This window comes from Lycorma delicatula, chromosome 1 (genome assembly GCF_047948215.1).
Source record: "Lycorma delicatula isolate Av1 chromosome 1, ASM4794821v1, whole genome shotgun sequence".
NCBI lineage: Eukaryota > Metazoa > Arthropoda > Insecta > Hemiptera > Fulgoridae > Lycorma > Lycorma delicatula.
Genome location: NC_134455.1, coordinates 207,056,234 through 207,083,509, shown reverse-complemented (window position 1 = coordinate 207,083,509; position 27,276 = coordinate 207,056,234). Strand labels below are relative to the sequence as shown.

General features: G+C 29.2%; 1 protein-coding gene across 5 annotated transcripts in view; it reads right to left on the bottom strand.

The window, feature by feature from the left end:
* Positions 1-27,276, bottom strand: part of Rbcn-3A (rabconnectin-3 alpha) — a 518,724-nt gene that overhangs the window by 92,412 nt on the left and 399,036 nt on the right. For all 5 annotated transcript variants that reach the window (XM_075371055.1, XM_075371080.1, XM_075371085.1 and 2 more), the window contains 4 exons: positions 19,562-19,794; positions 15,780-15,955; positions 12,599-12,732; positions 8,866-9,110 (listed from right to left, as the gene is read on the bottom strand). In XM_075371055.1, the coding sequence (XP_075227170.1) occupies positions 8,866-9,110; positions 12,599-12,732; positions 15,780-15,955; positions 19,562-19,794 (788 nt within the window). The remainder of the gene's footprint in view (positions 1-8,865; positions 9,111-12,598; positions 12,733-15,779; positions 15,956-19,561; positions 19,795-27,276) is intronic.

The window sequence follows — 27,276 nt, the reverse complement described above, 5'->3', positions numbered from 1 at the left end:
ATCATTTATACTCATCTTAACATTTATATCTTGCTAGGAATCATTAACAAATTAAAAAGATATAACATTTCCACAATAGTTTCTATGAATGAATATAATGTAAAACAAAATCATTGAAAGGTAAAAATTTATTAAGTAAGGTAAGTGTCACGTTTTGAAATACTTCTCAATTATGTGGACTACAGGTAACTTTAGTGATTTTTTGAAGAACTTGGTTAAGTTTGAAAAATTTAGCTTATTATAGATGAAAGTTGTCTTGATAATGGACAAACTATTCAAAATTGGAGAGTGACACCTTAGGACCTGATTTGAGACATTTATAAAATCAATTAGGACCCTAATAAGTACTGACCAGAGAAATCCTTTTTTTTTAAATTAAGCTTATGAAATATTTCACCTTAATTTCTGCAAAAAGGTAAAATGAAGCCATACTGAAATTCTAGGGACCCAAATTAAGAGGCAAATTTAATACGTTTTTGACCTGAAAAACTGAATAAAATAAGTCCCAGAGAATAGTATCTTTATTTGTCTCCTAAGAGATTGTTAGAAGCTCAAAAAATTGGGAGTCAAAAATCATTTTTTCACTGTAAATTAACATCATTAAATTTCCAATAGATAAATAAAAATGTTAAACAAAATTTATAGAGAATATAAAGCCAAGAAAATTGACAACAATAGTAAACAGAAAACATATACAAGTTTCAGAAATTTTACTTATTCAAAATAAAATGGACTAAAATGTAGCAGAAAAAAATCATTCCAAAACATTTTTTTTTCTAGCACACTATCTTTTTCATTATGCTAAAAGATTTTTGAAATAAATTAACTATAAATATCAAAATACGTACAAAAAAATTTGAAAATTATGAAATAATTTTTATTTTAAATGATTCATCAATGAAATATTGATTTATGATTAAAATTACTAATATATATTCAAAGTAGTTTTTTGGATGTTGGCTGACATTTTCCTGAATCCAGCATTCAACACAACGAATCCATAGTTCTTGAGAACGTCTTACAGCATCAGGGCTATTCTTATAATAGTTATTGCAGTTTTTATGAGATTTCTTAATTGTTGTGATAAGATCAGTTGACAAAGGGTAGATGGACCCACAGGATGATCCCAGATCTCCAGAGATGGCTGGGTCACAAGCACGGGGAAATGGGATATGATTTGACCCAGTTCCTTACTGTCATGGGTGCTTCAAAGCATACCTTGGGTGCCTGAATGTTGAGACCTTCTATGGAATGTAAGTATTGCAGGAAGGAGGACTTTGAGAATGCATGGTGTTTTTTGTGATTGGTTCCTGCAGTACAGGGAAGCATTCAGAAGGAAACTTGGCATGCTTTCCCTGGATAACATCATGGAAACTATGCTGGGGACCAAATGGATGTGGCACATAGTGTTTGCAATGTTGGTGAAGATTGTCCTATTCATAAGAAGATAGCAGAAAGCGTGCAAGGGTGAATAATTCAACCTGATTCTCCTTTGGGACTGTGTTCATATTAAAAAGTCTGACCCCAAGTTGGAGGTAACAATAAAAAAAAAAAGAAGAGTTCTTGTGCATCAACATACTAAGAATAAACCAAAAGTTTCATTCAACCCCAAATGAAACAGTTTGATGGCATGTGATAAGGAGATGGTAGTGGTCATTTCACTTGTCTGTTTTGATCAATTTCACCAGCTACTATATGAATTAGTAATAGTGTCTTAACATTATGAGACAAATGAGCCAGTGCACCATCTTCCTAGAATAAACCATATTTCTAGTGTATCTGATTACAATCAGATTTTTTTGCAAGAAATGTAAGTATTGTATTTTATATAAATACCAGGTGTTCAGAAATGACAACAGTATTTCAATCTGTAATAAACTTTTCTGTACTTTGTAATTTATGTTATCTTTTTTTAATAAGATGAAGTAAAACTATTGAAAATTTTTTACACTATTTTAATTAAGTCACATTGGTTCAAAAGATGGCATAATGCCAACTGTTAATGCTAGTATATAATACAGCTTTGGTTTTAGAACAGAATTTTTCAGAAATTCTTTTGATGAAATTTGAAATATTAACATTGTGTTTATTTACTAGATGATATTGTAGAAGCAGATACATGGAGTGTATTATGAAGACACACAAATTTCAGGTCATGTTCTACAAGTGAAAACAAAGAATAATATTTGTATAAACTTCGATCCAGAAATGCTTCACTTTGAATTACAACTTGCCAAAAACTTAAGAGTTGATTTCTATTGCAAGGGTACAAACACAGGAAGCCATCAAAACTTAAATTAATGGGTAAATTCAATAGTCATATGATGACATAAAAACCTGAATAAAACAGGTCTCAAAATTATATTTCCAATAGTTTTTGACAAAATTATTGTAAAACAAAAAAATTGGCGTTGAAAAAATCAATTAATTAGGTTAGATATTACATAACTTTGTTAAATTACTAGAAAACAATAAGAGAAGACAAGAATTTTCAACGCAGTTTAAATTATACAGAACAACACTGAAACATTAAGAAGATCATCCAAGGAATTTTAAGTTGAGCAGAAAATTGTATAAATAATGAAGGAAGACATTTTGAACAATTATTGTAACAGTAAGCTTGTAATACATTTTTATAATTGAATTTCTTTCTAGATGTGTTCCAATATTGAAATGTTTCATGTTTCGGTTCAGTTACAATACAATATTTTTGTTGCATTTCAGTCTGTTTTGTTTTTAATAAAATAATTTCTTCTAAAATTTCATTAATATTTTTTACACAGATTTTCTTAATATTAATTTTTCTTCAAATATTGTTGCAAAATTTTATTTGTTTACTGTCAATTTAATTTAATGAACTTATTGGATGTCTAACCTAAAAAATTATGTTTTGCAACATAATTCTTTTTGTGTTTTACAATAAATTTCTCAAAATTTACTTGAGATACAGTTCTGAGTCCTGTTTTATTCAAATTTATGAGATAAAAACTATATAAAACCATAAATATTATCCCTTAATTTAATGTCCAATATGGCTTCATTTTGCTTCCTTTGGACCGAAATCAGGGCAAAATTTTTTGTATGCTATAACTGAAGAATAAAGCATTTCCAGACTTTTTTTATTTTATTTGTAAAACATGACCTGATATTCTTTCTGTTTCTTTGTGAGATATCCTGTTCATAGTTTATTTAGAATAATATTATACACCACATAGATCATGTCAGGAATAATGTAGTCAGTTAACCACAGATAACAAAAAACAATTGTTCCATCATTTTTCTATAAGGATCAACATCTATTCCAAGGTAGGCAAACAAAAGTACTATTATTAACATCTGTTATTATTACTATCATTATCATTAATATAAACAATTTGTCTAATGTGTGATTTTTGAAATCAACAACAGCTTGAAACAATGTACTAATGCTTTTATTATAATCTTATACAGCCACCTGTAAAAATAGTAACAATATAATCTGATGTTTTAAGGTGAGAATAACCCAAGAGTTTAGTTTGTAAAATTACCAACATAATTAGACTAAAAATATAAATAAAAGATAAGAATTATTTTTATATTTACTGTATTTTTGGTATTACTTTCCGTCTATATAGCAGCTATATAGAAGGGGCAGTATGGTGATCGGTCAAAATTGGACATATTTGGTTTTCACCAATTATTGATGAATTGACTCCTAAGGACCCCAGAACACCAAATAATGGCATTGGTCAAAATTGAGCATATCCAGTTCTCACCGAATCTTGATGAACTGGCCCCTAAGGACCACAGAATATTGAATAATGAAATCAAAATTTCCGCAACAAAATATGCGTACATATGTATGTTGGCCTATAAATAGTCTTCTATCTCCAGAATTACTTGAAACATTTTTACCAAACTTGGCTATAATATTCCTATAATAGGGGCATTGATGCTATTAAATTTTCAAGTCAAAATGCCAGGGGGTAGGGAATACAGGGAAAATGAAATTGTCTCCAGATTCTGCATAATTAAAGTTATATATATATATATATATATATATTTTTTTTTTTTTAATTTTGTTAATATTAATAAAATAAACAACTTTTATAAAAAAAAATTCTAAATTTCACCCCCCACCCCTAAAAATAGTCTTTGGTGTTGATCTATAAATCACCTTATATCTCCAGAACTAATCGACTGATTTTGACCAAACTTGGTCAGATTACTTCTACATATGGGGCTTAATGCTACTGAATTTTCAATTCAAAAGGTCAGGGAGTGAGGGATACAGAGGGGAAAAATGAATCGTCTCCAGATTTTGCATAATTAAGGTTAATTTTTTTTATAATTTTGAGAATATTAATAAAGAACTTTTGTAAAATTTTTTTTGCTAAATTTCACACAAACCCTAAAAATGGTTTTAATTTTAAATAGTTATAGAAGGCAGTACAAGGGGTGATTTTCGTTGCAGTTTTTCCTATTGGCTTCTTGTTGTGCCCAAAAATTTTTCCTTCTCAAAATGGTAGCTCTAGCCCCCCCCCCCCCCCTATCAGCCGGACCCTAAAAAACTCCTATTTGGGGTTTGCACTGAAAGTTACAAACATAGTGGTGTGGGGGTATTGATTTACACATTTTCAAAGGCTGCCTAACTTGTTTTTTAAATATTTCTGTGAACAATTATAAAAAATACATATTTTGCATAAAAATGTTTTTGCTAAATTGCACCCTCACTCCAAAAAATAGCAATATTTTTCAAATGCCGTAGAAGGCAGTAAATTGGTTCTTTTTTGTTGCAATTTTTTTCTACAAGCATTTTGTTGGACCCACAAATTTGTTTCCCATCAAAGTGGGGTTTTAACCCAGCAACCCCCATTACACAACCCATATCCCACTTAACGGCCAGACCCAAAAAAATTGTTTATTTTATTCCTTTTCCCAAATGCATGCACAATACATTTCATGAGGATTCTTAATGAAATCTAACTACAACCCCCACTTTAAGGTCCGCAATAAAATTACAAATGAAGTTGTGTTTGTTAATAAATTACACAGTTTCAAGTCTGCTAATAATTATTTCAAATCTAATACAATAATTATTTTAAATATTAAAACCTGTTTTTTTTTTTTAGTTTTTATTAGTTGATTCATATTTATGTGAAAACAAAACAACTGTTTTCCTAATTTTTCTTTTATTTAGCTCATGATTTTTACTTTCCTGTTTAGATAGCAATATAGCAGAGCTATATCTCTACAAGGGAAAGTATTGCAATCCATCCAATAAGGGCATATGCAATTTTCACAAGATCTTTATGTTTTGACACCTAAGGAACCCCCCCCAGAAAAAAAAAACGAATAGTAATTTTCCAGATGTTTGTATATACATGTTTGTGTTCGATGTCACACTCTAAATCAAATCATATCTCCAAAATTGCTGGACCGATTTTGACCAAACTTAGTCAGATTACTTCTATATATGGAGCATTGATGCCATTAAATTTTCAACTTAAAAGATCAAGCAGGTGAGGCTGTAGAGCAAGGTCACCCTCAGTATCTTGAGATTTCGCCTAAGGTCATATTTTTCTTAGGTACATTTGTTAACAAATAAAAAATACTATTGCAAAAAACATTTTTTGCAAAGCTGCACATCTACCCCAAAAACTAGTGCCTAAGTGGGTATACTGTATCAATAGTATCCCCCGTCAACACAAGAAGCACTAGTGTAGCACTGATGTGCTAAATTAAATTTTGTGTAGTGTGTGTGTATAAACCGTGTGTCGGGAAGTCCTACAGCTGTGTTGTCAACTTTTTTTTTATATGATGTTAAAAATCAGTATTAAAAGAAATTATTTCTTTAAAGAAATGTAATTAAAACCTTATTACTCAAACATTATGGTGTTTAATATTAGCTCTTTACAAAATACATATCAATACCCCTTTGTAATAAATGACCACAGCTAAAAATATACTATCGTTAAAAACATGTATAACATATGAATTTAAAAACTTTAACATTTTTGTTGAAGTATCATTAATTAGAGAATAACTGAAAGAGAAAATTCTATAAAATTGATTTTACAATACTTGATAAAGAAATTGTGACTAAGTTGACACAAAACCTAAATCTTCTATAATTATTTACATTTCATCTATTAATTTTTTCCAATAGTAGACATTTTGGAATATTTTTCAAATGGAATATAACATTTTTACATATTAAATTATATTTTTATTAACTAAGTAACTCATAAATCTAAAAAATGTTGTACGTGATCCTATATTATTATTCAATTTTTATTTTCAAACCTAAAAATTAAATATTATTTGTCAATATTTTTACAGAAAAAGTGAAGAAAACTAAAGGAGAGTACCATTTTTGACCTTACACACATTTACGCCCATATGAAACACAAAATCAAATATTAAACATGCTTATGCTTCCAATTAAACATAAAAATAACTTTAAAAAATTTAATAGAATTTTTTTCACATTGCTCACTTAATTTACTTTTTTTTTACTAAGTGAAATTTCAATTATTCGAATCCTGATTTTTTTTTAGACGTCCAGCTATCTAGACTGATTATATTAGCACTAGACAATTTAAAGAAAAAATTGAAACACTATTCAAATAATGTTTTGCTTCAACAGTAAAAGTAATTATCAATTTTTATTTTACTGGGTTTTTTAATTGAAATTTTTTACAATTTGTACAGCACAAAAAATATATAAATTTGGTTCAGTATTAAATTCATTATAAAATTAACTCTTGAAAAATTGACAGAAACACATTAATTGGTCAAGCATGAACTATGATGTAATATCCTGCATCTAGGTCAGTCAGAAAAAAGCTCATGATTATTTGTCTGTCACTATGGACTGGTTGGAGAAACAAAAAGAATGTGACTACACATATTTTTTGTAAAATGATCTTACAGATCATAAATGAAAGTCAACATTAAGGCAAATACAGATAAAAATATTTTAAGAAGAAATATTGTTTTTAAAGGTGTGTTTTTATTATTAACTACCATTAACCCTTTGCACTTGCACAGACCTGTTAACAAAGTTCCTCTACAATCGTATGGCCATTGTGAGTGGCCTCGCCATTTTCTCTACCAGCTTGGATATTTTCATCAAGCATGCATTCCTCCCAACTCATATGGCCACTTGGAGTGGCCAGTAATAAATCCCGCAAACACTCACATGGCCACTGGGAGTGGCCATGACATTTCTAGACTAAGTCAATGTAGGTATTCTAATTATTTTTTACTCTCTGTAAAGTGCTGAAATCTGTAGGCAAACTCTTGAACTAAGTGTATAATATGAATGCTTTCCCAAATTTCACAACAGTCAAATAGCAGAATATTCAGTTTTCATTGTGTACTGAGCTAGTCATTTTGTGTTGTGCTAGTTATTTTTAAAAAAATTGTGCGCTGTGCTAATCGTTGAGTGTTTAGCAATTGATAAATGTAGTCTTATAAAATTACTGATAAGGATAATAACAGAGATTTAAAATCAGATGAAATCAGAAATGAGCTTAGAATTATCTAGGCCACACAAACAGAATTATTTGATTCTAGTGACACTAACTCAGTACACGAAAGTGATATTGATTCAGATGTGGGTGAACAGTACAAGGCATTTGGTAATACAGAAATAAGTAATAGTAAAAATGATGAAGAATCAGAATATGAATATGGTACCCAGGAAGGTACATTGTTTAAGAAGAAGAGGGTGATAGAGTAGAAGAAGAGGAGGTATGGGGAGAATGGATTAAAGTTGATTCAATTTTTTTACATTTCTACGGTCTGGTGATTCAGAGTATAAATCACCACTGGTGAAACATCCAGCTTCACTACTAGAATATTTTTAATTAATTTTTACAAATGAATTATTCTCTGAAATAGTGAAGGAAACTAACAAGTACACAAATGAAACAATCCTGAAAAACTCTTCTTTGAGAAAAAGGTCCATATGGTGGTCATGGAGATGCAAATTTAGATGAAATGAAAGCTTTTCTAGGTGTTCTTATTAACATGGCCATGCACCATAAGCTAGAACTAAATGACTATTTTTCAACTGACTCGGTTGATTATCAACCATTTTTCAAGGACGTATTATCTAAGGAAAGGTTTCTTCAGATTTTTTGGAACCTCCATATCAGTTCTCCCACAAACTTTTCTTCTTTTTCTTTTGATAATGTGTGATCTTAAAAAAAAAATTAAATTTTTGTAAGAAATTTTTTTGTTAACTGCTCCAGTAAAAATATGAAATTTTTTGGCCAAAACACTCCCACTTCTTTTTCAAGTTTTTGTAAAAAATTAATAAATTCTTTTCCTTGAGGTAGTACCTGTCTACCAAGTTTGAAGAAAATCATTCAACAGGACCAGAATTATAAGGCCAAATATAGGCCAACATACATATATGTACATATGCACTAATGTCTGTCTGACAAAAACAAATTATTTGGAATTGTAAGCACTGGAATAACATTTTTTTCTGCAGATTATTTAAAATTTATTTACCTATTTTTAAATGTCTCCTTAAGGCACAAAATTAAAAAAAAAAATTAAATTTTTTTATTGTCTATATACTTTTCCATTATTGCTACAGTAGCATATATTGCTGTAGCCAGGAAAGTAAAATACCAGTCTCTTAAAAAATAGAAAAAATAAGAATTTCAAGCATATGAAGTTTTAAATATGTTAAAGGGGTAAAATTAATGGTAAAAATTTGTAAAGCCTATGATAACTAATGGAAAATTTATACAGCAGATTTCAATTAATTTGTAACTGAAATTACATTTTGTAATTTTTAAACAACCATCGATAGAACAAAAATAAAAACTGAGACTATATATAATGATCAATACAGAAATATTTTACCTGAGGAGAACTAGTAGCAACACGTAACAGCTTCTTAACTCCACCACCAAAGAGTATGGCCCAAGTGTTATTATTATTAAATTTTTGTCCAGCTAATCTATATAAAATATGACAATCACAGGTAGCTATTGCATAAACAACTAGACTCATGTATGCACCAACAAATGCTTCACATAATAAAACATTTAGACGTGGTGTGTCCTCATCTTTCTCTCTAGCCAGTAATGCTCGCAAGTTTGTAACACCTTTAAAAAAAATACATATTTATGGATTAAATGCATGAAAGTAAACAATAAATTACAAAAAATATTTGTACACATAATCACATGAAGTAAACCATATGAATTCACATAAAAAACTAATTCATCTAAAAAAACTTTGATATTTCACTTATTATTTGGAAACATCAATCATCAGCCTTACAAGAATGAACAAGATATTGTTCATTCAAATCAGGCAATAAATTTTAGATTTTTTTAGGGATTGTTAAAAAATTATTCAGTCTGGTTAAGTTAGGTATTAAAAACCAAAATAACGATCATAAAAATACTTGTCATATGACTGTAGAGATTTTAATCCAGTTTTACAAATTTTATAGTGAATTAGTTATAAAAGCAATCGTGGGTAGAACAGCAAAAAAAGGTGAAGAAAATGCTACAACCAAAATATAAAACAAACATCTATGCAGAAAATAATGTAAGAGGAATGTGCAGTTTACCCATTTCAAATTGCTAGGTGGTTAACCCAATGGGTTGGTCTAGTGGTGAACGCGTCTTCCCAAATCAGTTGATTTGTAAGTCGAGAGTTCCAGCGTTCAAATCCTAGTAAAGTCAGTTATTTTTACACGGATTTGAATACTAGATCGTGGATACCGGTGTTCTTTGGTGGTTGGGTTTACCACACATCTCAGGAATGGTTGAACTGAGAATGTACAACACTACACTTCATTTACACTCATACATATCATCCTCATTCATCCTCTGAAGTATTACCTGAAAGGTAATTACCGGAGGCTAAACAGGAAAAAGAAAAAAAAAATTGCTAGGTGGTTATATACAAATACAACATACCACCACCCTCTACTTTATGTACAATGGTCAAAACAAAACTAAACTGTATTAGTAATAATAAATCAAAATGATTCGGTGACACTTTGCATTTAAATTTTATCTGCATGATATTACTTTTTTAACACTGGATTTACAGCTAAGTAGAACTCAGCCCGAGAGAGTGTCCTTATACTTTAAGGGGGCCTCCCCACCTACTGGCAGAACGTCCGGCATGGCAAGTCAGTCCCCGGTTGGATCTTCTAAGTGCCTGCTTCTAATCCCCAACGGACGGTAACCAGACCCGACTATGTAATTCTCAGGCCGCCTGCCAGAGACCAGGACTTGGTCATAGACATTGCCTGCCTCAAACCGCAGAAAGGTGAGACCAGGTACAGCTATGCCGTCCTCAGATATTACTAATTTTCCGGCCTCTGTGGCACAAGTGGTAGCGTCTTAGTCTTTCACCCAGAGGTCCTGGGCTCAAAGGTCAGGCATAGCATTTTTACACACACTACAAATCATTCACCTCATTCTCTGAAGCAATACTTAACTGTGGACTCAGAGGTTAAACAAAAAAAGGATATTACTAATTTATGATATTATTTATTGATATTACTAATTTGCTCTTTTAAAATAATGCTCTAAAGTAATTTTACTTATATTAGTGTTTGTTCAATTAGTATTTATGTTATTATTAATTATTGTTTGACAGGAGGCCTATTTTATTTATGTTTTGTTGCTTAACTTTTCAATTATTTTTACAAGTCTACAAAATGTCTACATCAGGTGGTCAACTGGTATTGTAAAATTTATAAAGATTGATAAATTAAAACTTTAAATTATCAGTCAGTACTTTTATTACTGATTCCAACAAATATTAGAAAGTGCTGGAAATGCTAATAAGTGTCTAAAAGAGTTAATTGTCAAGACAATTAAAAGAGAGTTGTTAATCTTGAAACCTACAGCATCTTGGAAACAGAAAAACATTGCAAGTAAAATTACTAACACAGATAGTTTTGATAACAATGCCATTTGGTGCATAGTAACATACACTGATTTTTTGGGAAAAGCATGCATGCACTACTATTGTACTTCTGAAACTTGAATGTGAAAAATACTTTTAGAAAGTTTTTAAAAGTAATTATTAATTGTAAAATTACTGAGCCATAGATTGGTGGCTAATGACAGAATTTGAAAAAAATACAAAGAAGCCATCAATCTTCCTTTTAAGTATATAAAGGCAGTTGAAATCAATAATGTATTATTATTTTACTGAAATTAATCTTTTTAAGATTCATATTATGCCTTTCTACTGTTAAATTATATTTAAATTCCATTAAATAAACCACCTAGTACAAAATATTGAGATAAGACATATATTACCTTAATTTTTCATGAGAGTACTTTTGTTGGATCCCACAACCTCAGTCATGATTGAAATAACTCCATTATTAGATGATAAAGATTTAAAAATAAAAATATTAAATTAATGAAAGCTGTATATTAATTTACGTTAGTGCTGCTATCAGTTGCTGTTTTTATAAGATTGTCTCCCTCAAACACTGTCTGATGGTTTATCAAATTGAAATTTTATTTGTATTTATATGTATGTGTAATAATTTTCTAATATATTTAATTTTTGTATCTTTATTAATGTCTAAGATTTCTAAATTTGTGTTTATATCAGAAATAGAATTTTTATTGTTTATTAAATGGTTTGCCATATTTGATAAACCAGAATATTGAGTTAAGATATATCACCTTATCTCAATATTCTTTACTAGGTGGTTTATAAAAATACAAATGTGTGCGCACATGTGTGTGTGTGTGTGTGTGTGTGTGTGTGTGTGTGTGTGTGTGTGTGTGTGTGTGTGTGTGTGTGTGTGTGTGTGTGTGTGTGTGTGTATTTGTTAGAATAATGGTCAACATGCCCAAATGTTGATCCTGCTGACTGATTTAAAAAAATATAATTTATTATCATTTCTATGTACTTACATGTTTTCAGTGTTATTAGTGCTTAAAAAAAGAAATCGTGTATGATGAATTATTACAAAAAAAGTAGATATCTAATTTTACTCCATTACAAAAATTTGACTTTTGTGATGTTATCTCTACATGCTAGGATATGATTTTTATTATCCACTTTCTAACAACATGAAATCTGAACCAGAACATAAATAATTTGTTTGTGTGCCTTTTCAAATTTAATTTTAAAATGACTTTTATAAGAATTTACAACATATGAAATTGATAAAACTAATTAATTGTATTTTGACATATTACATGGCATTGACTATGACTGCTATTTGTTGTAATTTAACATAATAAATATGTTCTAGTAAGATAACTAATCTATAGAACAGAAATATATGTAATGTAATTGAATACAATATGTCAGTAGTCAAATAGATAAAATGACATGTTTTATTTACATATGTTAGTTTTATACAATAAAACATAAGTGGGTATAAGTGGGTTTATGTTATTCCTTTGTCTGTAAATTACTAGACTTTAACAATGTGTCAGGAAATCCTTCATTGTAAAATTTTCTTAATCAGTAGCTGGCTCTTAAAATAGATTCAACTTTTCAATTTTGTTTAACATTTATAACAAAAAATTTGATAAATGAAGTTCAACTGGGGTTGTACTGCATTAACATTACAAATATTTAATTAAATACAAACCAGGCCATTTTGAAGGAAGTGTTGTTACTTGTAGAGGTTCATCAGTACTGTATCTTCGTTTTCGATGTTGGGTTGCTATGAGATGACTACTAGCATTTACACATGAAAGATTCTCAGGACCCAATCCTTGATAACTGCAGGAATAAACATTAACAATATTCAGAAAGATATATATTATAAGCAATATTACATTTTTATTCTATATAGATCCAAATTCTAATTTGACTTTTGTTTAACTTGCAATCAAACATTTTCAACTAATTTTTCGGTCATTCTCAGTGGTATTAGCAATATTGTTTTACACAGCAATCCCATCTGAATTTTTTTGTCAGGAAGATGTGCACTGTAGTCTATTTATTTAATGTTTTTAAAAACAACAATTAAATACATCATAATTTCAACAATTAAGTTTTGTACAACCGAATTTATTTCTTTCTGTAAACTCATATAAATAAATCCCTATATAATGTATTACTTAGCGTTTAATAAATCTGAAGTGATTACATTATAATTATTCCATAAATTATTAACCATCTATATTTCTGATCCTGTATTATTCATACTCCCATTAAATTTTCTCCATTACTACTCTTGAAGTTACCATTATATACCATTACTGATAAAATCCTACTTCAAAAAATTAAATGTATCATTACAAACACCAATTGTAATAAAAAAAAAATAATACAGTATCATTTATAGTGTCAAAAAACTTTTCTCTTGGTTAGTTTCGTATGCTGTTAATATTAGTAAGTATTGTTTATAGTGACATCAGATATAATGACAGTGGTTATAGTGACAAAAAACTTGTCTCACTGTTGGTTTGATATGCTGTTAAAACATAAATACAGTATGTGTATTGTTTATAATTACATTGGTTGTAGTGACATATCGGTTATTATAACTTATTTTTCCTACTGTAATAATGCTTATAAAGATGGATGGAAATGACTCATCAGTAATGTAGTACTGTACTTCTCCTTTTTACCTGCATGTGTACTGTAGTTCTTGTTTTTCTTATCTTCTTCCTGTACCAGATTATTGTGAACTGAAGCAGCCACATTCAGTTGTTATTAATCTTTGCTGTGAGCATATCATATTGTGCGGGAACAATATTTTATTTTATATATACTGTATAATTCATTTAACAGTGATCTAATGATCACTTCACAAAAAACATTCACGACAGGGATAAAGGCGCACATTATCTGGCAGTTAGAGAATGGTGAAACTAATAAGGATATTACCCAAGAATTAGGCGTAGGTCATTCGACAATATCGGTGATACGGAAGAACCGTGAAAAAATTAAGAAAAATTTTGAAACAAATTCTATGAAATCAAAAAAATTATGGCCCAGCCAACATAATGATGTAGACCAAGTACTATTAAAATGGTTTAAATACGAGAGCACTAGTGATATCCCTATTAGTGACTCTATATTGCAAACTAAGGCAAAAACTTTTCTGAAAAATTTGGTAAATCAAGTGAAATAACTTCAGCTTGAATACAATGGTTCCATCAGCATCATGACATTGTGTTGGGGAGAATAAACGGCGAGGCCACAGCAGCTCCAACCACTGTGTCAGAAAAATGGCTAGAAACCATTTGGCCAAAATTAAAACGGGGCTATTCAGACGAAAAAATCTATAATGCTGATGAATACAATGTTTTTTTTTAATTTATGCCATTAAGAACCCTTCAGTTTAAAGGCGAAACGTGTTCAGGGGTGGAAATTATCAAAAGAAAGGCTAACATTTGTAGCAATTAGAAATTTGCTACAAATATAACTGGAACTGACAAAAAAAAAATTCTGGTTATAGGGAAAAGTGCTAAACCTCGATGTTTTAAAAATTTGAAATCGCTTCCAGTTATGTACAAAAGTAACAAGAAAGCTTTGATGACAAATGATAACTTTACGTCTTAGTTATGAAAATGGGACTGTGAATTAAACATTGAAAATGATAAAATACTGCTGCTCATTGACAACTGTCCGGCTCATCCATACGCTGAAAATCTTTCGTGTAGTTTGTGACTACTTTCAGTAGTCACAAACTTTATAAAAACAGCAGTCTTACAGCCCTTAGATCAAGGCATGATCAAGTTGGTAAAAGCCCACTACAAAAAAAAACACCTAATTTTACAAATGATACAGGATTTAGATCAAAAGAAGGGAATACAAATAACTATTCTAGATGCTATAATTATGTTAGAAAGATCATGGAATGAGGTTTCTCTGCCGACTAAAAATTGTGTTTGACATGCAGGATTTTTACCACAGGCTGGCAAAGTTACTGAAGTCGCATGCAAAGAAGAATCTTTAGCGGAATGGGGCAATAGTCTGCAAAACCAATCGTCAACTGCATTGTTTGAAAATTATCAGGTTGACAAAGATTTAGAAACATATGAAACTGCAACAGATGATGATGCAGTGGCTTCAGTACTAGCAGAAGTAGACGGGAACATAAGTAATGAGAATGAAGGTAATGATAGTGACAATGATGAAGAAGACATCAACCTGACAAATCTTCCAGAATTTTGCGGAAAAAGCAATTTTTACAATTTTTTCTATCTTCTTTCACTATCATATTTGTATTTATTATTGCATATTTCTGTTTTTTTATATTATTTTATTATAAAAATAAATTATTTTTAATGATTATTATTTTACTGTATAAAATTACTCGTGTAGATGACATATTAAAGTCGTAGTTCCACTAAGCTACCTAAACATCAGTTATTTTGACTATTGGTTATAATGACCTAAAATCTTCGGTTCCTTGGAGGTCACTATAAATGATATTTACTGTAAATGCTTACAAACATGTAGTACATAACAATATGATTGTTAGTAACTAATGTTACTAACAAATAAGTTACTAACAATAATGTTACTAATGTTACTAACAAATGTTACTAACAAAGTAACTAATGTTACTAACAATAAGTTTATTGAAATATTACAATACTACCATTCTAAAGTTTATAACTGTAAACAGAAAGCCAAAAAAATAAAAAAATACTACATCACAACTGGCTAATGGATGACTAATGATACTGATGTCTGATGTCATTGCTAACAGCCATAACATGCGAAGCCACTTAAATACTATGAAACAAAACCAGAAGTTTTATTATACTGCAACCAAATTAAAAAATAATCCAAATGTATTAAAATCTTACCAATCAGATGACTGTTTGACACTACAACTATCACTATCACATAATGACTGGTAGATACAAGCAGATAATGCTACAGATAAATCCCTAAGAACAAAGACTTCACTCAGATTGACCCTTGTTAGCGAAGGAGGGGATCGCATTTCTATAATTGTCTGGAGCATATCATGAGTCAGAGCCTAGAACAAATAATTATTATGAATAATTTCATACTCTTATTCTAATTTCAGTATAATTTATTTTAATTATTCTCAACATGATTAAGTGGAAACAATTAACATTTATGCAGAAGACAAATTCACAGAAAAATGTATTTTATTGAATTAGTTATAAAAAAATAATTTAAAAAATCTGTCAACTAAAAATAAAGTATCAAGAGATAATAATGCCATGGGATTTAATGCTAGTCATGATTCAATAACTTTAAAACCAGTAAAAAAATGAGCAAATTTATCTTTATCATAATCACTTAATTATGATGTCTCAGAATCATTTTTCCCTGAATTACCTTTCTAATTAAGTTTTCAATTATGATGGGCTGATTATAAAGAAAAACATGGTTATGAAGAAAAACATTTTACTTTCCCACCAAATATGGCTGAAATAGTATATTAAAGAGGAAACTATGGTGATCAATCTCAAAAATGGGGTACTGGGTTTTTTTACATAGCTTTACATTTTAGAGTCCAAGTAGTCCATCTAGACTAAAAAAACAGATGTATATATGTGCATACGTATGAGTGTCACATTGCTTTTGGCCATATATCTAAGGATTGATCAAACTAATTTTCTTCAATTTAGGCTCAATTTCTATAAATGGGACACTGATCATATTAATTTTTTTTTTGGAATTCACTAAGGGGGTGGGGGATATTAAAAAAACCAATTTCAATTTTCTTCGGAGGCAATTTAGAAAAAATTTTATTAAACCAAATTTGTAACCTTTAATGCATATATGAATAGTTCAAGTCTTCAACAAAATCAACCCCCACCTCTTAAAATTTAAATATGTTTTTCTTTTGCTCTATCTTCCTTTGGTTTAAAGTTTTTTAAACAAGTTTTTGAAAGTTTACTTCACAGACCTATCCATAAAAAGAATATATATATAATATATTAATAATCTTTTTTTTCTGTTTTTTTTTCTCTAACTTTAAATTTGATTATAATTGGGAATGTTATAAATTTATAAACAGACTATATTGTTTCAGGAATAGAGATTTACTTTTTAATTTTAATCAAATGTGTCATGTTCTCTTATTTTAAATGTAACTTTATTAATGGATAATTGATGGCTGCTATAATGAACAGCCTCTTTGGTGGGGAGATAGCATCTCACCCGTTTATTGGTTTGAATACTGGTTGTAACTAATAATCCAAGAGTGAAGAAGTATATTTTTCATACACTACACAATAACCACTTTGCATTCTCATTCACAAACTTTTAGATTACATGATGAGAAAGAAAAAAACGCTGATAATCCCATATTATATATTTTAAGATAAGTAAAACTTCATTTTATCATGGACTAAAGACTTGGTTATCAGCAAAACCTTTTCATGGTTTTAAAGTCAACCACCAAAGAAAACAATTTGTTAAAACCAATAATTTGGAACAAAAAGCCTGTTATTATACAAGTTACATTCCATTTGCTGATGAATTTGAAGGGAAACTAAAGAAAATCACTGTTTCTTACTATTAATTAACCTGACTTAACTTTACATCAATTTTAATTATGTAAAAAAAAATTATAAATATGACCTTTTTAACTTTTCCTTATTATTAGAATGTTTCAAAACGAATAGTTTAAAGAAAGTTACACATGGAATTAATGCAGTCTTTTTATAAATCTTTATAAATATTATTATTATAAATAATATTAAAAAAAATCACCTACATTACTGTATTTGAAAGAAAAAAATTAAAGTTAAAAAAAAACATGGAGACACAAAACCGAGAACTCTCAATTATCAGAATGGAAAACTTACTGCTCAGCAGCTCTGACCATATGTATAAAAATAAGCTATTTGAACTACTCAAAAATCTTTAAAAGGAGTTTACTCAAAAATTAACCAAGTAGGAAGTTGCCATTTTGGATTTAAAGATGGACATCTCCAAATTGATATTATTTAAAGATGGGACCACCCAGCATAAGGGCATGAATAAACTCCGTTGTAAGCTGACTGCCTGTACTTGTTAGCAAGTAGTAAATCAATATTAAATTAATGGCTGAACATTATGAAATATTACAACTATCAAATGGTTCATCTCATGAGTCATATTGGAAAAAATAGAATGTATCATGTTACTGTTGTGTAATATGGTAATGCAAAGTAGAAATATGTGAAGAATTATAGGAATGAATGAGAGAAATTAGTGAATCATAACTGGTGATGAAATGTGGAACTAAAGTATGATGTAGGAAACAATTTTTCCAGAACCCTTCATTTTTATATTTCACAGTAATAAAAACTTTGCCTTAGTATCTAAATAGTAATGTTTACAACCTGTTTTTTATTTGTAGATAACCAAAAACTTAAAATAGGGTGATTTACTTTGTCACAACAGTGTGACTTTATATGCTGACATAGATTAGAAAAAATCAATTGCACTGAATGAGGTGTCATGAATGAGTCATTAATTAGTTGATATTTATCTTACACTACCTCTTTATTTAAATATCTTGTTTTTTTTTATTTTACTATAATGATCTTTAATATGCTTCTAATCATACTTTAAAGAAGAAGGTGAAATGGATAAAATTATAGGTGAAAAAATTCCAGACCTATGCCAGCATTTGTACTAAAGACCAACTGACACAGAAGCCAAGATCAGTAACTGCAAACCACCTGACCCGCCTATAATGAAGAGTCTGGAAATTGCTTAAGTTCTCCTTTCCATGAAATAATTTAAGTAGTAAATTTACTCTAACAAATAAACCACAATGAAATCCTCTGGTATATAACTCTAAAAAGCAGACATAACGAGTTCCATAAAATAACATTTTAGAAAACAAGGAAATCCATACTTTAATGGATGTATTACTGTATTAGAAGTAATAAGAAATCCATACTTTTAATAGACATACAGTATGTGTAGAATATACAAAGTTATTCCATACAATTACTCTATGAACTAATATATTTCTTAGTTTAAAAGGCATTCAAGACATGTTACATCTGATTCTCAGACTGGCATTCAACCAGAAAGAAGTTTTACTTAAATGGAAATATTTTGGATGATAATGTGGATGAAATGAAAAAACTTTTCAAATTCGTAGTTTGTTAAAGTTTATCTAAATTTTGGTATACTTTGTGATGTTTTTCATTTTTAGAAAGCCCTTTACACTCGCCCTCTTCAATTATTTGTGATTCATAAATAAAAGTGAAAAGCTTACTTATTTTAGTTTTTTCAACCTTCATTTTTATTCTAAAACATTTTCTGATTGATGGATATTTATAACCATTTTAGTTTCATGAATTCTTCAGTTTGTGAAGTCCCTTTAAAACCCCCTACTAATGATTTACATTTCTCTGCGACTTTTTAAATTTGTTTATGCGGATTCTAATTATTCAGCATTATTTAGGATAAATAATTCTTTTTTCAATTTAACGATAAATTGACAATGAGCTATATGACTGGTTAGGTAATAATTACCTCCGTAATAAACGATGTTATCATTCATTTTAATAAACTCAACAAAAAAAATTAGTGGTTTGCATAAAACCAAAAATTCCCCAAAAAAATTCTGATAATACATGAAATACTCAGGTCAACACCAACTTACCTGTAATAATCTTACAGGATCAGCAACTACAGTCTTGTTGCATGCAACAGATGCAGACAGCAGAGGAAGAGTTGTAGGGAATGGAAGAGGAGATAATAATTGTTGCTGAGTCTTTTCTTGTTGCAGTTCTTGTAGAAGCAAAACGAGCTCCATTCTAACACTAGCTAGACCTCCACCGCTAGCACCATGTAGTGAACAGTAACTTAGTAGAGTACGTAATAATGTCTCATTAGCTGAAAAAAAAAAAATAATAATAAATAAATACATGAAAGACATTCAAAAAGAAGAAAAATTAATTTTAATGCATTTATTCATATATGTAATAGTTATCACATGATATGAGGGCTATTTGGAAAGTAACTTCCGATTTGTTATTAAAAAACACAAATTGATTAATATTAATTTGTTATAGACATCTTATAGCTACTTTTCTACAAAATTACTGTTCAAATTAAGGCACTTGTCATATCTGTAAACACATTTTTGAATACTCTTGTCATAAAGCTCTGCTGCCTGTGAATTAAGTCAGTTAGTATCATCGTTTTCAAATTGCCATTTTCAAAATGTTGCATTGATTTTATGGAAAGAGGCATGACAAAACTTGTTTATAGATATGACAAGTGCCTTAGTTTGAACGAGACAATTATATAGCTATAAAATGTATATAATAAATTATTTTATAATTAGTGTTTTTTAATAACAAATTGGAAGTTACTTTCTGAATAGTCTTCGTGCCAATTAAGCAACAGCAATATTTTTCATGAATTCCTGTGACAGTTATCAAAGACTTAAAATATTTTCATTACTTAACAATATACATTACCTATACTTTTAATTCACACACATCCTTTTACAATCAACATGTTTTATATTAAACTCCTTCCACTTACCTACTAGGAATTGTGGATTTCACAAATAAGAATTTTAAGGTATAATAATGTTTTTACTTACTTATATCCTTACCTTAGTTCTATACATCTGAACAGAAAAAAGCAAGGAATCGGATGTAAGAAAAGAAGAAATTTAATCATAGCACAAACTACAAAAAAAATTATAAAATTGTGGCACCCAGAGATTTTTATGTTTAAAAAGATAATTACTTATGATAATCTAGAGACTTCTCAAGGAGAATTAAAAAAAAAGAACACCAAGAAATAGGTCTAATTGTTTCAGAGGATGTATTTTCACAAAATCTGAATTTAGCTATTAGTAATTGTGAATTTATATATACTGCAATAACATACTATTAAAGAAATAAATAAATTCTATAAATTCTATAATAAATATTTTTGTTTATATTTATATTATATATATGTATATATATATAAACACCAGAAAACTGAAAAAAATTTTTATTTTTGTATGCCTTTATATGTACTACAAACCTTGTCTCAAATGACCAATTAGTCTTCCTTATATAGTCATCATTATACTGGTCATATTTTATTTAGTATATTCTCACAATTATTATTCCTATCCCTGTTTAGTGCTGCGTTTTTAAATATTTTATTACGTGCTTATAAAAATAATATGTCATACTACATTTATTACAGTAATATATTTTTTTATTTTCTATAATTTTACTGAGTTTATAGAACTGATATTCTTTATCCTTTTTACTGCTTATATTTTTTACATGTTGTTTATGAATTTATTATAGTGATGATTCTGTTCAGTTATATGTTTACTTTCAATTCCATTTTGTTACTTTGTATATGTACATTATAGTCATTAAGTACTAGTTTCTTGACAACGGATGAAATGAACCTTTGTAGATAGTGATATTATTGCTAAAAGGGTGGACAGATATATTAATTATTATTTCTTAATTTAATTAGTCTTTTTCATAATTTAATTGTTTTCTCCACCTGAGAAATGGTCACTCTATTAATTCTTTCCTCATATGTGAATTTTAATCAAACATTCATTGTTTATTACAAAACTATGAATCATCAGTATATTGCATACACTACCCCAAAAATATAATTTGTGTACGAGTGGGTGTAAAATTTTCATACATAAATTTACATGTATATAAGTACATACATTTCATAGACGATAGCTGGAGTAGGTGACTCCAAAGGCAATATACTGATAGTAAGTAATACAATAAAAACCTATTTATCAGGGTTAAACAAGACTGAAAGTATACAGGATAATCTAGATACATGAAATATAGCTTATATATTTTCTTAATGTATACAGAGTGTATCACAAAGTTCTCCCAGGACTTTCATAACCTATTCTACTTGTGAAAATAATGGAAATATTTCATATAAACTATGTCCTAAAATGCTTTCTTTGTGAGTTATAGCGAGTGAAAGATTTCACTCGATTTCAGTTACCCCAGTGAAATAAGGTCATACTGAAATTTTTAGAGTGTTAATTACGGGGCAAAATTAGTGATTTTTTATGATTTTTACATGAAACATTGAATAAAATAGATCCCAGAACCATATCTACAGCAGTTTTTGAAAACTCTGGAGTAAAAAACTGTTTTTTATCTTTGACAATAACTTTGTTAAATAAGTAATACATAAATAATCCTTTTAAACAAAACTTGAGAATCTACTTCTGATTAAAATTGTGCAAGAAAAAATGAATAAAACAACAAAAGGTTAGAAAAATTTGAATTTTATTTAGAAACAGTACACTAGACCAAAGTGCATTAAACACGCCAGTTTATAATAAATATTAAAAAATAAACCCATCAATTTCAACACATTTCTTGGCATGCTTCTGATGCTCTTTTTAGTTCTTCAGGGTTGTCCTTAAGTTGTTCAGTCACATTCATACTGCAGACAATTAATTCCTCATGAGAATATATTTTTGATTTGTGTATAATATTTTTCATCCATCAAAATCAAAAATCTAAAGGTGTTAGATCAGGTAATGTTGGTGGCCAGGAATGTGGACCTCCACAGCTCATCTATTTCTCATGGAAATGATGATTTAAGCAAGTGGAAATGGCACAAGAGAAGTGGGGAAGCATGCCATCATGATGGAAGTATACTTTGTGACTCAGTGCTGGAGGTACATCTTCAGTCAGCTGCAGCAATTCTTCTTGAAGAAAGTGCAAGTAGAGCATTTAAACGGACAGGTAATATGAAAAATCCAAACAGTTAATTGTGAAAAAGGCTGTACCATATGTTGATGCTAAATCGGTGTTGAAAATTGCCTTCCACCAGTTCATGAGGCTTTACATGTATGATTTTTTCAATGTATGCTCATCGCATAAGTTGTTGACGCTATCTTCATCAGTAAACAAAACATACTTGAAGAGTTGTCAATTTGCATTCCAACAGTTGCATAACTCGAAGTGAAGCGTACTGTCACCTAGGTGTGGATATTGAACTGGCTGTTTATTATAAGGATAAAACTTGTTTAGTTTAAGTGTCAGTTTATCATGTTGGACAGTTTGTAGCTGGTACAAATATTAGGTAGTGAACCTGTTTCCTGGAGAATGCAAACCCACGCTAATTGTTTTGGGATCTGGAACCTGTTTAGAAAACATATTTCATATTTTACTGCAACAGCTACAGCATTACCATTACACATACCCAAATGAATATCACATCAGCACATTCCTCAGCAGTAAATAAGTACAGCATTACTTTAACGGCAAACTGATTACGTTCAAATTAAAATTCACAGAAAACCTTTGCTAACGACAGGATAATTCACAGTACCCAATATACTTAATGTACCTTACAGAATGATTTAAATAGAAATATAATGTATTATGCACTGAGCAGCTGTTATTTTATTGCCAAATTTGAAATAATTTATTATCATTAATAAAAAAATTATTATCCATGTAACTTTTATTTATTTTTATTTTACAATTTTTGTGTAATTTCCAGTTTTTAAACAATTTTTAATAGTAAATTTTGTTTTCACATTATCAAAAAAGAATTTGTTTTTTGTTTACATTAAATAGGTACTTTTCTTACAAAGTAGTAGTGCACTATTCTAAATTAAATTCAAATTTTTCTATCTTTTCTTTGTTTTTTTCAACTTATCATACAACATTTTTTATTCAGACTTAAATTCTCTATGTGTTTTGTTTAAAAGGTTTATGTGTTTATTACCGATTTAAGTCAAATATAAAAAAAACATGTTTTTACCCCAAATTTATTGGTTTTCATTTATTTTCTCAAACACTACCGCAAGAATGGTTCTTGGACCTATTTTATTTGATTTTCAGGTCAAAAAAAATTACGTCCTAAAAATTACAGTACAACTAATTTCACCAGGGTAGCTGAAATCCAAGCAAAATCTTTCACCAGCTGTAACTTACAAACGAAGGATTTTAACACATATGTTAAATGAACTTTTTCCATTATTTTCACAAGTAGAATAGGTTATGAAAGTACTGGGAGAATTTTGTGATACACTCTATATATCAATACATAATGATATAAAATGAACCCTCACGTGGATTTTTCACTTTCAAACTACTCTATAACTTAATTTTTTTTTTTCAACAAACTATACTACTACTACTAGTTAAAAAAAATATATATATAAGCTTGAGAATATTATATATGAATGTATATGTTATATATGTATATATTATATATGAATGTACTATTAGCTAGAAATTACAAGTACATTAATTAAATTCAATCAGTGTTCATCCATTTAAAAACTATTAAGGTAATGAACCTTGTGTTGTATTTGTACATTGCATAGAACCAAAGTTAATATAATTTAACAAATTGAATAAATTCAGAATTAGTTGAAAACTCAGATCTAGTTAAGATAACTTTTGTAGATGATAAAGCAATAGAATAGGTTTACATAAAAATGTTATGTTTTATGGGTTTTTTTTAATTGCAAGTGTTTAAAATAAAAGTATACAAAAAAATAAAAAATAACCTTTTGTTTGTTTTCATCATATAACATATTAAAAAAAAAGAAAGAAATGTTTAATATCACCAAATGCAGTTTAAAATAATCTAAAAGGTTTTTTCCCTCTGACCAAAGAGTATTGTCATTTGTCAAATATTTTAAGTTTGTTTGTAAATATTATTTCAATAAAGGATGTTATTATTAATCTAAAAGGTTGTATAATTTGTTTCAAAATCTGATTTTAATTTTTATAAACCCTCCAACTTGAGAGCACTGATAGTATGGGGTGGGCAGGAAGTCCCTTTACGCTAGTTATGAAATTATTAGGGTAGGTGTAGCTTACCTCCTATGGATCTAAAATGTCTGTGTGGTTCCATCATGTTCAAAGCACAGCTGTATGTGCTTCATGTCTGGTTGCATCCGCAACAGCATATCAGGGATGATTATTTCAAATGCTGACCGAACAGTGTCTTGGAGTTGCTCTTTGTTGACCTTTGTTTATCTGCACTTTTGGATCTCTTCTTTACAAAACCCCAGAGTGCATTGTCAGGTGTGGTGAGGTCAGGGCTTCTTGCTGGGCAAGGCGATAGAGCTGGAAACTTTTCTGAACCACGTTTGATCCAGCCATTTGGAAAAATTCCACTGAGGTGTCTGGGGATAATCCGGGCAAAATGCACTGAAGCATTATCTGGCTGAAATGCAATGAGGTCAGTGATCTATCTCTTTTGCTGTTAATTCTGGAAGTAACTACTTGTCGATCATTCTTAGATAGCTGTGTTGATTAACTGTGCAATCAGAAAAATAAGTACCAAGGAGATGTTTAATTGTCATTCCAGCCCAAATTATAACATGAGGTGGATAGTGTTAATTTCCTCAAAAAACTGAGGGTTGTCTTTCACCAAAAAAAAAAACCATTTCAGTTAGAATGGCTTTGATAAATTGCAGACTCAATTTGCAGAGAACAAGACGTTCTTTTTATAGTTTGCTCTTGGAAAGCATTCAAGCAATAACTGACACGCATAAACATGTTGATCAAGGTCATTGTCACTCAAATCATTAACTATGGCTGGATGAATCGTCTCGCTTGTCGATCTTGGAATGCCTAACTCTGCTGAATGTTACAGCGTTGATGTCATCAGCGATAGTTGAATCGATGCCTCTTCAGCAGTACATGTCTCAGCTCAAGAATTTGGTCTCCCACTGTGTGGCACATCAAGAACATTTCCCATTGCAGAAGTTTTCTTCTTCTATGTCAGTAACACATTTGCCGTGATGGTGACAATTTCCCAAAATTCACAAAAAAAGTCATTGAGAATGACTTTTCATGAGAATTGGCAGCAGTAGAGTCCGATGAAGCTGGATTTATTACAGTGTAAAAGGACTTCCTGCCCATCCCATAGATACATTTTTTTATTTAATAAGACATACTTTTAGTTAGCTATGAATTAGATTCTATATTTTTATGAAATTGTAGTAATTTATTTATGTCTATTATTTATCAAAATTTTTAATAAAACTTTATTATATGTATATATCAACTTTCTTTAAGAATAACAGATTTACTGCAACAATACATAAAAAATAAGAGCTTTTAGGATTTTTGTACTTCTAGAATTATATTTAAAATTTAAAGAAAATATATTTTCAATGTTTTAATTCGGGTGAAAAAAAATTAATAATATTTTTTTAAATATTAATTTTCTATTATCTTGTTAAAATTAGTTACTCTCTTAAATAAAATTTGAAACAAACCTGTTATTTCTTTTTTTATTTAAAAAATAAAGTATTACGTAGTTTCTGGTTTAAAACAAAATTAATGAAGGTTACAAAAAATATAAAAACACTTGAAAAATTGGGTAAGAAATGGAAGTTATGATTCTTTCAATAAAAAAAGAAAAACACTATCTTTCTTTATCTTGGTCTTCTTGTCTTTATGCACTCAATACTTTGCAGATAGCTATTTTAAGATTTCCTCATGGTCAAACATTTCATTTATGTGATACTTAGAATCAACCCATAATAAATGACAATATCTGAGCATAGAACAAATCTTCAGTAGCAATTATTTTGAAGCAGTGGAAGTTTTTAAAATTTTCACTTTCAGAGTTTTAAAAAAATTTGGTGAAAACTTTACAAAACATTAATCGATCCACAAAAAGTCATATATCTTGCATCACAGATATAATTGTGACAAATAATTTACCTCAATCACATTTCCAGATAATTTTGCTGCTCTTTTGTAAAGTTGTAAACAAGACTATCAGGATATTAAAAAAAAATTACATAATAGCCTAATAGTATGTAAGGCTTTTATGCATATTCAAGAAACACTAAATTAGAAGTACCTATTACAGTCTATTAATAAATTTTAAAATAAAACCAAAAGGATATGTAAATTTTAGTAGCTTCAAGAAGGCCTTCTTGACGATTTACTGTTAACAGAAGAAGGTCTTCTGTTAACAGTAATTACAATAAGGAAACTATTGTTTTATAAGTTGATAGTAATATTACAATAAGATGAGATATCAAGTTCTTGATTAATGCAAATTCATCCGCTTGTTATAAAATGGCAGATGATGATACAATGGCAGGTGGGCGATTCCTGTGGCAATGGTGTATAAAGCTTAAGCTAGTTAAGTTTTTATACTCCATTGTCACGTGCTTTGGTAAGTATCAAATAATAGAGGTTGTGCAAAAAATAATTTAAAATGGGTAGAAAGTGATTAAATATACATTTAAAATAATAATATTTTCCCTTTTCTACAACACCCTAAAAACTCACTTTTAGAACATCTTTGTAAATATGACATATACTAGAACTAGTTCTACAATACCTATATTTGCATTACTTGGTAATTTAA